General features: G+C 41.5%; 1 protein-coding gene across 1 annotated transcript; it reads right to left on the bottom strand.

Moving 5' to 3' along the window:
* Positions 1-470: 470 nt before the first annotated feature.
* LOC115355298 (leucine-rich repeat protein soc-2 homolog) lies at positions 471-12,159 on the bottom strand. The gene is made up of 9 exons (XM_030046043.1): positions 11,974-12,159; positions 4,793-4,958; positions 3,937-4,389; positions 3,216-3,422; positions 2,369-2,503; positions 1,879-2,037; positions 1,509-1,711; positions 1,193-1,288; positions 471-641 (listed from the first exon to the last, which is right to left on the bottom strand). The coding sequence occupies exons 1-9, from the start codon at positions 12,157-12,159 to the stop codon at positions 471-473; spliced, it is 1,776 nt and encodes a 591-aa protein (XP_029901903.1).
* Positions 12,160-13,423: the final 1,264 nt, after the last annotated feature.

Genomic DNA, 13,423 nt, shown 5'->3' on the forward strand with positions numbered 1-13,423 from the left:
GAACAGTTTGGCTTATGAAAAAGTTCCTGTATGTAGGCCTATGTATGTGTGTGTATGTGTGGGTGTTTATGAATGTGTTTTTGTTGGTGAGGAAATGAGGGTGAAACTGGCAGTGTGTTTGTGTGTGTGTGTGTGTGTGTGTGTGTGTGTGTGTGTGTGTGTGTGTGTGTGTGTGTGTGTGTGTTTCACCTGGTCTAGATTTCGGACTAGGCAGAAGGTAGATCAGAGTGTGTATGTGCTTGATTACCAGAGTGTGATAAATCTGCAGGAGTCTGGCTGATAGTTTATGTGTTTGTGGATGTTTATGAAACATGAAAGTATGCATGCACAGTTGTACCATCTGTACTATGTACATATGTCAGGCGCAGGTCAGGTGAAGTTTGTGTGCTTGTAATTGATTGTTAGTCTCTCTGTGTGTTGAATGGAGTGTATGCATGTGTCAGTATGTACAAAGATGCGCGTGTGTGTGGTTAGATGAGATCCCCGATGGGTATGCGGGGCAGGCAGACGTAAGCCTGCGGGGTCCTGCTGAGGTTGATGGGGTTGCCGTCCAGACGGATGTCCTCCAGCGCGTTCCTGATGTAGTTGAAATCCTTCAGATTACAGAATGTGTCCTCGTGCATCATTTGAATGTTGTTACGCTGGAAAAGGGGATGCAGGATACATGAGAAAATCAAATTGTAGACTGATTCAAATTGTAGACTGATTTATTGATCGCCATAGCGAAATTGGGCCATTGCAGCAGTATGGAATAAGAGGAACATAATGCAGGGAAGGATCGTTCACCAGTGTAAACCAATAGGACAGACCAAACTCTAACCCACATCCAATAGGATATCAGTTTGAGAGAGAACCACAACTTAATTTAAAGGGATAGGTGGATGAGAGAGGATGTTTAGAGATTTGTGAAGATTTCATTTGTTGAAATTTTAAATTATACACACTAGTACAGCATGATGTCACTATTTAAGATACTCTGTTTTAGAGAAGTAGAAGTCAAATTAAGTCATTTCATGAGGACTTTCAGCCACAGTCATGATAAGTGTGTATTTGTCTTTGTTAGCTTTGTGATTGACTGGCAACCTAACCAGGGCTTTTCCCTTGCCTCTGTCCAATGCATGCTGCATGCCCTAAATAGAAGTAAACAGGTATTGAAAATTAATGAGATGAGAAATTAATCCAAAGCAGGTACCTGTAGGTGTAGAGATCGCAGACTGTCTGGTAGAGGCACAGGGATGTAATCAATGCGATTGTCTGTTAGGTACAGGTACAGCAAGCCAGTCATATCCTGGACACAACAGGAAAATATATGGATTATTGTCAGTCTTGGCCTGTTGATGCCTGCAAAGGTATCAGTATTGTGACAGAAGCATTCCCCACATAGATCAAGGCAGTATTTAAATGTGGTTTAACAAAAGTGAAACTACAGCTGTTTCTTACAGTCTGTACAGTATGGCAGAGTACTGGTGACTACAGTGTTGCACAGAACATCTTGTAGGTGCACGTACTTTGAACGCCTCTTTGTGGATACCCTTGTAGGCGATGTTATTATGACTGGCATCGATGAGGGTCATTGTCTCGGGCAGAGCAGGCAGCTGTGAAACATGATTTTCCCGAATCACCAGCTCCTCCAATGCGGGCAGAGCCAAGAATGCTTTGTCATCGATGGATGTGATCTGGTTGGCGGTTAAGTCGATCCTCTTCAGCTTGTCTGTGAGGAGACAAGAAAACACACGCTGACATGCTGCTGTTAGTGTTCACTGAAGGTACATTCAATCAACATCAAACACGTTTACATTCAATCACATAAAAATCAAGAAAAGGACCGAGTATGACTGAATACTTTCACAGTGATATTCACTCGGAATGGATACATACTCATGGAAGCGAAGTCAGACTTGTTGATCTTGGTGATTCTGTTGTAGCGAGCATAGAAGTGAGTGGTGTCTTTGGGGAGAGGTGGCACACTATCCAGCTTCAAGTCATCACAGTAGACCGAACTACCAAGGCATGTGCACAGCAGGCAAGTGGGCATATCTGCAGCACATGGACACACATGAAAAAGGACAGGTAGAGGGAGGAGGAAAAAAACTGAACATATTTCAAAGGACAGTTGGTAGGTTGGTTGTAGTGGACATGAATAATGAGGCCATTAGACTTGATCCAAAAAAGCCTTCAGTGGTCCAGATCCACACGGCCTAGGCAATCAAAATCTGTATCAGGATTTCAGAAGATCAGGTTTTTCTTTCAGTGCCCGTAAACCATACAGGCTTATGTATCAACTGGAGTTTGTCTCGCCTCCCGGGGTTCTAAAATTTAATAAGGTTTTGATTGTTTGTTTGCAGCACCTCTGTTGCTTGGTACTGACCTCGCCTGTCAGGCTCATCAGGCTCATCGGGCTCATCGGGCTTATCGGGCTCTGGCAACCCAGAGTCCACTGACCCTTCTACACCCCCAGTACCCTCCTCAGGGGTTCGTGGTGTAGTCGGAAGCAGCTCCTCCTCTTGTTAGAGACAAGATTATGCGTTAAAGAAACAGGTTAGACCAGCATGGACATGAAACAGGACGTCTGGCAATCAGCAGCCCACTGTTTGCCGCAGTGATAAGTTACACATATTAGCAGTGTTAACAAATGACGTTAATACACAAAGTTTTTGGCACATTTAAATGACAAATGGAAATTAAATGAACATACGTTTTTGGTGTTAAATGACGTAGCTGACTGGTTACAAACAGTTTGCTTTGTTAGCAGAGACAGGCAAATGGCCTGGTGATGAATGGAAGATTATATAGACTCCAAGGACATTAAGTCAAATGGAAGAGTTTGCCACTTATCTATTAGCTGGGTCTATATACTGGCCTAATGTAGGCCTAGATATCCACACTGGACTGGCTATCTGTGTTTGCCTTACTAAGGGGAAGGAAACCTTGAATTGGACTATTGCTCCCACAAATCTTTACTGTTTAAACTAAAATGTATTTACTTTATGAATTATTTTATGTGATTTATATTGATCTTCAGGATGAGCCCACACACCCATGCTGATATTCAGTACAAGAACTCTCTTGTGTGTTATTGTTTAATCATTCTTCAAGTAAAGCTTACTAGGAGCAATATTCAGAGTAAGGGCATTGCTCTTGCTTTGTAATGTATTGACCACAGCTTTTGCCCTAGATCTTAAGATACCTCCCATAAGTCTAAGTTAGATACTGACCTTCATCAATGTCAGGGAGCAGTGTGACCCCAGGTTCCTCTCCAGACCCGGAGACCCCAGAGGCTCCAGAGACCCCTAAGTCTCCAGAGGCTCCAGAGACTCCAAGATCCCCTGAGGCCCCTGAGGTTCCTGAAGCTCCTGAGAACTCCCCAGAAGCACCCGATGCCTCCTGGGGGATAGTGTCGGGAATGAGGGGCAGCTCCTCCCCTTGTTAGAACCAAGGAGTTGGGGTTAGGAGACAAGATGTTAGGAGGGTGGGGGTTGGGATGGACAATCAATCACCCCATTAACCAATCAATCACACTCACAGATGAGACACTAGGTTAGGATGACACTGATTATGATTAGCATCAATACAATGACAAACAGTAGAGCAAATGAATGAAATTACAATTGCAAGCAAAGAATGGATGGAATTATCAACATTTAACTACACTTAAAAGGGACGCAGTTAAATGGACTTAAAAGAATTTTAAATGACATAAATCACTCATAAAGTCAGGTTATTTCTACAAGATGAAGAATTTCTGTTATCATAACTCTTTCTAATAATTACCCAATTGTTTCAAATCTACCTACACCTTAAAACTGTGTTATTTTTCCTTATCCCGGAAATCCCTCATTGTTGGACATTTTAGGAGTGCTTTGGGTCAAAATCAAGGGTTATCCAAACTAGGAATGAAGATAGACATGTCTACTCTGTAGAAGTTCTGGTACTAACCTCCAGGTACCAATGTTATTATTGAGTCCTCCAAGTCACCAGAAACCCCAGAGATTCCAGAGGCCCCTGAGCCCAGGTGATCCCCGGAGAACCCAGAACCTAACAGGTCCACAGACACTCCAGAGCCCAGGGGGAGGTCACCAGAAATCCCAGAGCCTCCAGAGCCAAGGTCTCCAGAGGCTCCAGAACTTGCAGATCCCAGGGCATCCCCAGATCCTAGGAGATCTCCAGATGCCAAGAGATCCCCAGATCCCCCAGAGCTGAGGAGGTCCCCAGAACCTCCGGAGCCCAAGAGAAGGTCACCAGACCCCCCGGAGCCACCCAAGACCAGTAGGTCTCCCGAGCCCCCAGACCCAGAGGCCCCAGAAACTCCCGAGGCCCCAGACCCCACGGAGCCCCCAAAATCCCCGGAGATATGAAGGATGTCAATGGGCGTCAGACGCAGCTCCTCCTCTTGTTAGAGACAAGATTAGGCGTTAATAAATAGACAGATTAGAATGAAATCAATAATAAATTAGATTTGGATTCACAATGATGATCAGGTTAAGTATTAGCTGACACAATGATTGAATGGGCCACATTTAACCAATCACAAACAGTTAAATGGCACACATGCATACAGGAAGGCAGATGTTTGACAGAGTGGTGAGTAATTGCTGAGGTAGGAGTGTAGATAATAGATCTGTGGGTTCCTTAGTTTTCTGTGTTTATATTGTTTATATATTTGTGATGCTTCTTTCACACCTCCATGTGTGCCAGAAGTAGCCAGGCTCTCTCTCAGACAGAGTGCACCTTGGGAATTAAGTGACCTCATGTTTGTGATTGTGCAGACCTCAATCTGTGTGCTTTTTCAGACCTTTCTGTGTGTTTGGGCCCATGAGAACCCCAGATCCCCCTGAACCCTGAGGGATCAGCTGTGGTTTTAGAGGCAACTCTTCCTCCTCCTCCTCCTGTTCCTCCTCCAAAGAGGCCTCAGGTACAGGGTAGTTATAGTCAGGTGGTGCCAGTGTTCCAATCTCTATCTGAGGGGAAGACAGGAGTAATCAGTCAATAGATGCACTCCGCATGAGGGAATTTAACTTACAGGAATTTGGTGAAACACCACAAAGGATCTGATGATCAGATGTAGGGTATTCTTTCTACACGAATAGTGTCTTTTTTTAACTGGTTGAGGTGTAAATACATGTACTAAAATTAGGTTTAAGCATTTTTTTTTAGTAAGCAACAGCCTGGTGTAGTTGATCACCACTGATTCATATAAGAAAGGATCAACAAGTCAAAATAACCTGTGTTGGCTGTGTGGAGATTCTGTTGCTGTGCAAAATCCCTGATTACTTGTACGAGATTTAGATGAATGATTGTCATCCCTGCTCCACGTTTACCATATTTGTACACCCATGTCCTGTGAAATAAAAGGATGAAATTCCAGGACTATCAGATAATTATGTTTCATTTTTATTTTGCCATGGTCAAAAAACTGCTTTGAAATTTAAAGCTTATCAAGTTTTGTGCCCATCCTGTCGTCCTAATTATCAATAACCGCTCATAATATTTTGAGACTGAAAACATCTCTGTGCACTTTTTAAAACGGCTGTTAGGCTTCTTTTCACAGGAGTGGGATGTGCTGAAGTTATCCAGCAGTCAACAATGAGCTTTGGATCATTGCACATGTTTGGGGGCCTCAATGATCTTTCCTGTTAACATCATTCATCACATTTGTCCCTTTCAAATTCAAAACATTTTCTGCTGAATACTCCAACCAACTCTCATTGCAGCACCAACATTTAGAAATGAACAACATTTGGAACAATGCCTCAGGGTCATCTCTTCCTGACCACCTACTGCCAAAGAACAATTTCAGCATTTGTCATACATCATCTTATTGCACACTGATATTGTAAATGAAGACTGAAATTGAGTGTGGAATTTATTGATTATAGAAATATTGCAGAGCATACAGCATCAGTACAACTCTCAACGCCTCTTTTTGGGTGTTGCCTCTCTACCAATGAATGAAGTCTACTTGAAATTTATAATGTATCTCAAGATACTAAGCTCTTGCATGAGAATGATGATGAGAAAGATTTACAAACTTAGATCAGAGCAGGTAACCCCACTGAGGCATCTCAACTCAACCATCTCATTTTGCATTTGTACAAGATGGCACTACTGGCAATGAAACACAGACTCAAAGATGTTTGAAAGTGATGGTCAGAAGAGATTAGGCTTGACCTCACATTAGTTTCACTGTGGCTGTGTATTGTTGAGGACATGGAAAAAAACACAGCTGTATCCATGCAAAACTGGTACAAATGTCAACACGATGTCCCTCTCAGCCTCTTTATATCCCATTTCCTCTCTGGTCATCATGAGGAAATACATGCCCAATGCCTTTTATACACTTGTATCTGCCCATTCTATTCTGTCATGAACATAGAAGTATAATAAAATGTTGTATGAGATATGCTTTATAGTCAGTTACCATCAAAAGGCAACAATGGAAATCAGTACAAACAAAAATAAATTCTATCATAAAATGATTGCTTAAAGGTTTCACTAAATGACCCTATCTCATAATGTACATGAGGTTGATGTGACTGCCATGTGCTGCTGTGAAACTATGAGTGAAAGTAAATATTTCCCTAGGAATTTATGTTGTACAGGTTTGTGCCAGCAGAAAATGGCAGGTAAACTGTATTCTGCAAATGTCAAGGCAAATAAACTGAGTTTAGATAAAATTTTCCCACCAGAGCATCTAAGTTATGAGCCGCCATGTTGATTATGAATCCAATGAAAGAGAAATGCCAGAGGGACACTGACTCGGCTGATGTGTCGACTGCCCTGCAGTACCACCACAAGATGGCAGCAAAGTGTGCACAATTGAATGTCAAGCGGCAGAGACATCAGTGACCACTCAGATGGAGCCTTCAGCTAAAGGTAAAGAGCACAGTCTTGCAGTAAAGACACCAGTGATGGTTTAATAATTTTATATTAGTTTTTACCTATTTTTGGGGACCCTGGAATTGTCCTAACTTTTCCCGCATATACAGCGCCCCTGGATGTGATATCAGTGGCAGATTTTGATTTTGTTGCAGACTGATGCGATGCTTGGCCATTCATGTGTTGTTTTCTAAATTATTATCTTTTAAGACCGCATATGCATGAAGAAATTGAATTTCTTTAGGTGGATGAATGAATTGATCAATATTGGAATGTTTCCTTTAAATCAGAAGACAAAAAGGGTTCTAAATATGTGCAAATCCAGATTTTGGCTTTAACTTAAAGTATATGTACTGAATTGCATTTAAAAAAATGTTTTTATACGGCCATTCATACACTCATTCAAGAGCATTACGTATTTTAATTGTATTAATGAAAAAAGAGGGCAGTGCCCAAACACTGAGAATCAAAGCCAGTGTTCATTAGTGCAATGTCTCATCCTGTAGGGTCTTCATCAGACTTGACTTTTAGTGTGTGGACATTGCCTTCATTTCTCAATGACTTGTGATTGTGTCCTGCACCTGTACCCAGCTTGGGTTGAATTTGCACACCCTTATGTTTTTTTTTTTTTTTTTTTTTTAACATTCAGAGTTAACCATGGTTTGTGTTTGTACTTTGTACTTTGTTTGTACTAGTGATTTTGGCAAACTCAATAGACTATAGGGCCAGCAATACAGTGTGTATCTAAGTAGGAAAGACTGAAATCATATGATTTGGCTAAATGTATGATACCTGTTTTTCCACCAAACAGGCAGCATTTTGTGATATTACAAACTAAAGGACAAGTAATTCATGAAATCCTCACATTTACTGTCTTTGCAGTTACACTGTTTTTGGTGCGTTGTGATCAAACCTGCAGTTCCATCACTCTCCAGACGAGGGCAATGAAACCTCACACACTGCCACAGGTAATACCTGACACTCTCTCACGCCCAGCAAGCCTGAGTCAATCTTTCAGAGAGGGAATGGTCCTTGTGGAACCAAGACACACATGGTAGCTGCAAGAATCCATATTTTAGTCATTTCATCTGCTTTTAACCACAGCATTTAGCTATCCACTGGCCAAGAGGTACCAAAATTCAACAGACAGCAATATAATTGGGTGAAAAAGCATCGGAAAACACTTTATAGCCCTTAGTGATAGCTCACTAAAAATACATGTGATAAAAAAGCTAAGTCTTATTTGTCACACATGCAGAGACATGTAAAGCAGCAGTGGAGAGATATCCAAAAGTGAATGTCACTGTTGAGAGCCTGGCAGAAACAGAGTTTGGGATATAACAAGGTAGGCCTTTGAAAAGTCTTGCACAGAGTTAGCTGGTTGCAGCTCTCCCCTCCATTTCCCCCTTCCCAAAGCAAACATATACACCCGGGGGAAAGGAGAGCGAAGGGCTGGCTACCAAAAATACAGGGAAAAAAACCCTCTGGGAAACAACATGGGAATACAGAATGCACAGGGAGAGAGTTAAATGTGAGCATCAGGTCCAAGCTGAATGTTGCTGTATGTTGCTGCAATGCACAGTCTGCCCATCAGTAGATGCATTCAACAAGGTAAATGGGAGACATTTTCGCTGCAAAATGTTGAAGCAATTTTGGAAAACTGTAGTCACAATGAGTTTTTCCAAAACATCTTCACTGTGGTTGACCGCCAACTAAGGCTGCATACTTCGCAATGCATGCAACGAGAGAATGAGCTGCCACATTGTTGATGTACCACAAAGGAAGGAGTATTAAAACTTCTGTGCTCGCTCCTTTTAGTCCTGCTGTACAACTGAGACATCACCAATCCCCACCAAAAGAAACACATACAATGTCATCTGCACTGTTGAGATAATTTCTAACAGTGGGCAGCATGTTGTAATTTTTGGGGGTCATGCATCTGTTGCTCAAACCCAGAGCAGTTAGTAAAACACCAACAGGCCTAACGTGTGTGGGCCAGCTGAAATGTAAAATGTCAGGTCAGTAATCATGTCCTGTTTGTTTTCAAATGAGATGATTTCACATATTAATATCAGGGATGATCATGAATAAGGTAATAAAGTTATTTGGATGTTTGAGGTGACACAAAAAGAACATCTGTTGTAGGAGTTAAAAATTAGGCTCAGCAGCTTCAAATAAGAAAACCCACTGGCTCCTGAAGTTGTAATTTGACCCATGAGACATGGCTAGAGGAGAGACATGGGTGTCTCAACCTAAAAGGGTGCCTTAATCTGAAGTTGGAAAATCCAGAGTTTGCGAAGAGTCTTGAATGCAGCAGACTGAAGAAGATTTGCTTGGATAACATCTTAAATAAGCCTTTTCTTCTCTCAAACAGCACAAGCCCCGAGGAGAAAGAAAAGAATTACCAAAAGAGAGCTGGATGTGGAAAGTAGAGACTCAGCATTCCAGAGGCATGGATCTCATCATCGCTTCATTTCTCCCTTGACACTTGACATTGTGTGTGAGTATGTGTGTGTGCAGTGTGTGTGTGTGAGCGCCTTCATGAAATCCATTCAATTTACTAAGCTCTCTCCCCCAACCAGTCTAGCTCAAGATCTGCCCTCACACCTTTAACTGCCGTGTCAAGGAGACAACATGGCACATCCTTGCAATATGGTATCGCCCAACACTGCAAATATGAGTCCAAGCTTTGAGCTTTTTCACTGCACACCACTGTTTGAGGGGGCCTACAAAAAATAGAAAATGAACCCTCTTCTTCTCGCACCCAAAAATTCCCACAAAGTCTTATGTAATATGCTGCATCATGTCCAAAAAGACCCAGGGCTGTTAAACAACAAGCCATTATCAAAGCCATTCAAATGCAACACATTACAACAAAGTCTTTCCCACACTCAACACTGCACTCTGTAATCCTTTGCACAGTTGAGTTCAATTCATTGACACAAACAAAAGGTTATGATTATACCTATTCTCAAGAGTGGATGACAAAATAAGTTCACACAGCAACACTGCCTCGTGTCCCCGGTTCTGCTACATCTTGTCATATCAGATAAGTCTGCACTGGATTGTGGGATAGGTCTTGGACAACAGCAGTGGTGTGAGTGCACTCCACATCAGGTTTAACTTAAATGGCTGGCTTGGAGGGAATCTGTTGAAAATTTGATCTGGATGATTTGCCTCATGCCATCTTGACATTGTTTTGGCCTAATTTCCTTGTTACAAAGAAATATAAACGGGAACCTGAAACTTGGCTGAAGCTCGCCTTCCCAACTTGCATTGCAGACCAGCCACATCATATCCAAGTTGGGCTGACATGAAGGGCAATTCTGGAATCTATTTTTCCTGTTAGTAACCCCTTCTGCTTTTCTCCACTCATCTTTTAAGGGTTCATGTGCTGAGCAGAATCTGAGCAGAATGATAAAACAGACAGCACAGCAGTCTTTGATTTCTGCCCACCTTCTATTACTTATTTACTTAATTAACTAGGAAAGAAGTGTTTTCTGAAGAAAATGCACATGACGAAAATGCACCTGAACTGATAAGCTGATTGTTTTGGTTTTGCATTTATGTGTATATCAATATAAGAGTGTGCATGGTGGATCAGCATGGCATGCTGAGCATTTCGAAATTCAAATGGAGTTTCTACTGTACACAGCTGCTGACTTATAAATACAGTGGGAGTGAGTGGGGCTTCACTGACTCATAAACCATATATGCCGTCATTATGAGAGTGTGCTCATTTCATCAGCATGTCATACTGAGCATTTAGAAAATTGTTGCTATTGTACATCAGCAGAACAGGACACGTTCACAATCACAAGTACTTCCTGTAGCATTATGATCAACGTAAGAAAAGTGGCAAATACACATATTGACCCATTTCGGTGTACAGTGGGTGTTCTGCATTGAGTGCAATATATAAATTACATTAAAGTTGTAATAATCTGTGTTTGCTATTCTATTCTGTTTTGGTTTTCTTTACTTTCCTCCTCATACACTACTGCTAACATGCAGAGATATTTCTTTGAGGAACTGAATTTGAAGCTAAAATGAAATCATGCATCTCTGACCGGATGCAAACTGTAATGGACATATGTATAATTTATATTGAGCATTACATCATTCCACACAGGTGACTTTTTGCATGGCGAGATATAAGCAGACCTGTGCCTGCTGCCAGATCAAGCTTTCGTAAATTTATTCAAGCAAATAAATAACATATACAGCTATCACTGGAGCATAAATATGGTTTGATTTCATGGGCAAGGTGCTCCAGGTGCAGGTGGGTTTCAGTGGAAGATTCAAGGGCATATACTCTGATGGTGGATGGCCAAGATTTAAAAGTGGAATATATATAATGGTGGTTGAGGCTTGCAAGCAGTCTGCCCATCTTCCAAAGGTCCTATAGCTGCTAACGCCTGATCTCTGAACTTACTGAACCGTGGCAACCAATTTAGTAGTGTTACATTTTGACAAAAGTTTGTGTAGTCCAAAGAAAAACAAGACTTCAGAGCATTTTTGCAACCTGCATAATTGAGATGTGATATCATATTGATCTGCTTTCATTATGATTTGCTGTCTCTGTCCAAGTCTCAAGCCACTTCACATACTACAGGAGGGATGGGCATTAAAATCTAGAAAGAGCTGATGCATGTGATAAATGTTCAATTCAAGTCTTGTTCGCCCAGCACAAAGCTGACCATTTTTTTTTTACTGCCAACACTAAATGTCACATAACTCACATGTCAAACACAAATGGTGTTCACTGAATTCATCTTATCAAAGGTTTGTAAAGGATTTGTTGCCATTCCAGTGAGCAGCTCAGAGTGACAACATGGGTCAAGACATGAGAATTAACCCTCTTATGCCAATGTTATTAAAGAATAAAGCCCACAATGAATCACTGATAATTACCCCAACACCATCAAAATAATGTGCTGTGGTATATAGAGTTTGTTTTGTTCCGATGGAGCTGTACAAATGTCATAACAGTGACCAGTTGGCCAGTCCTTGGTAAATGGAGTTCTAAAATTGCAAAATGAAAGGTTGGTCAAACCAGTTCTTGCGGCTCTTGTTGATGGATCCATGGTTTCTTACCTGAGGATTATCAATTGTCAGCCCATCTTCGTAGTCATAGATATCCTGGTTCTCCAAATTTAAATTTTCTAGATCCACATCGTAGTTGGTGCTGTCATATGTGTCTAATTCCACTTGTCGGGCAAATCTGGGGCTGGCCACCACCGCTTTGAGGACGAAGAGTCCCACCATGAGCTGCACAAGCATCCTCATATTCCACCTTGACATGGACAGAGAAGTGAGTGGTCAGAAGCAGAACCTCCAGCCTTAGGCTTACAATAGTACATAGTTTAATACAGAACACGAGGAAGGGGGTGAATCCATGTAAACCAGGTTTTACTGGTGATAAAAATTGATCTTTTGGAAATGTGTTGTTTTTTTGAGGTTGTCAAGTTGTTATTGCCCAGATGGAAATTACCAAACAGTACAAAACCATGTCTTTTTTTATACAACCTAGGCAAGAACTTCTATTTCTCATGTAACTGGCATAAAAATCTATATGCTGTATTTTGTGTAGGGGTTTGCAATAAAAGGACATAGAGGCAGAAGTAATTTTCTTGAAATGCAAACAGGGAAAATTGTCCCTTAAAATAACTACAGTATGACCAAAAGCATATTTTGTGTGAATTGAGGACATGCTATGTCATGAAGAGTAGCAATATAGGACTAAATACATTTCAGTAGTATATGTTGTGTCTATATACTGTAAATACACTCCCCATGGCTGACTATAGCACTGTGCTAAAGCCCTGTGCCCGAGTCCAGAGAGTTCAGTGTTCATTACTGAGGTGCAGACAGCCAGAGGGCCCAAATATGAAGGCCTCTTGCCTTGCTGCAGCCAGGGGCTCACTGTTCCAGGGAGCAGCCATCTTGGCTCAAATCAGTGCTCGCCTGTGGTGTGTCAGAGGTCAGAAGTCAGAGTTGATCTGATAATGAACCATGAGAACATTTCCATGAGCCTATGGGGAAAACGCCTTTGAGAAATCTCCTTTCAGCCTGTTATCTTGCCATTTCAAAGGGATTATTGGGTGTTCATTCGAAATACATTTGAGTTCCTGACTCTTCAATTACTTTTCTCAATCACAGCCTTTGGGCAAGAGCTTTGGCAGAAACACTTAATAAAATCCTTGGCAGCAAGTGCTGATGTAACTGACACATTATTTTTATTGGAAGTTTGAGATGAGGGTACAGACCACAAGATCTCCTTCCTCTTAAATGTGAAATGCATAGAATCCTCACCAATGCATATTTGCAAAGCTTACTGCAATCTGATTAAGTTCAAAAGTGTGAATCCCAGTGGGAAAGCTAATGAGATTAGCATGTGTTAATTTCCTTTAAATAAGCCGGCACCTCTAGGCAGACATTAGCTAGAACTTAAAGTTCATCATCTGACAGTTGAATTACATAATGCACAAATGGCAGGTGTGGCCACATCTCTGAGACAGATCACACACAATTAGGTCAATGAAAA

This window comes from Myripristis murdjan, chromosome 23 (assembly GCF_902150065.1).
Source record: "Myripristis murdjan chromosome 23, fMyrMur1.1, whole genome shotgun sequence".
In the NCBI taxonomy this organism is placed as follows: domain Eukaryota; kingdom Metazoa; phylum Chordata; class Actinopteri; order Holocentriformes; family Holocentridae; genus Myripristis; species Myripristis murdjan.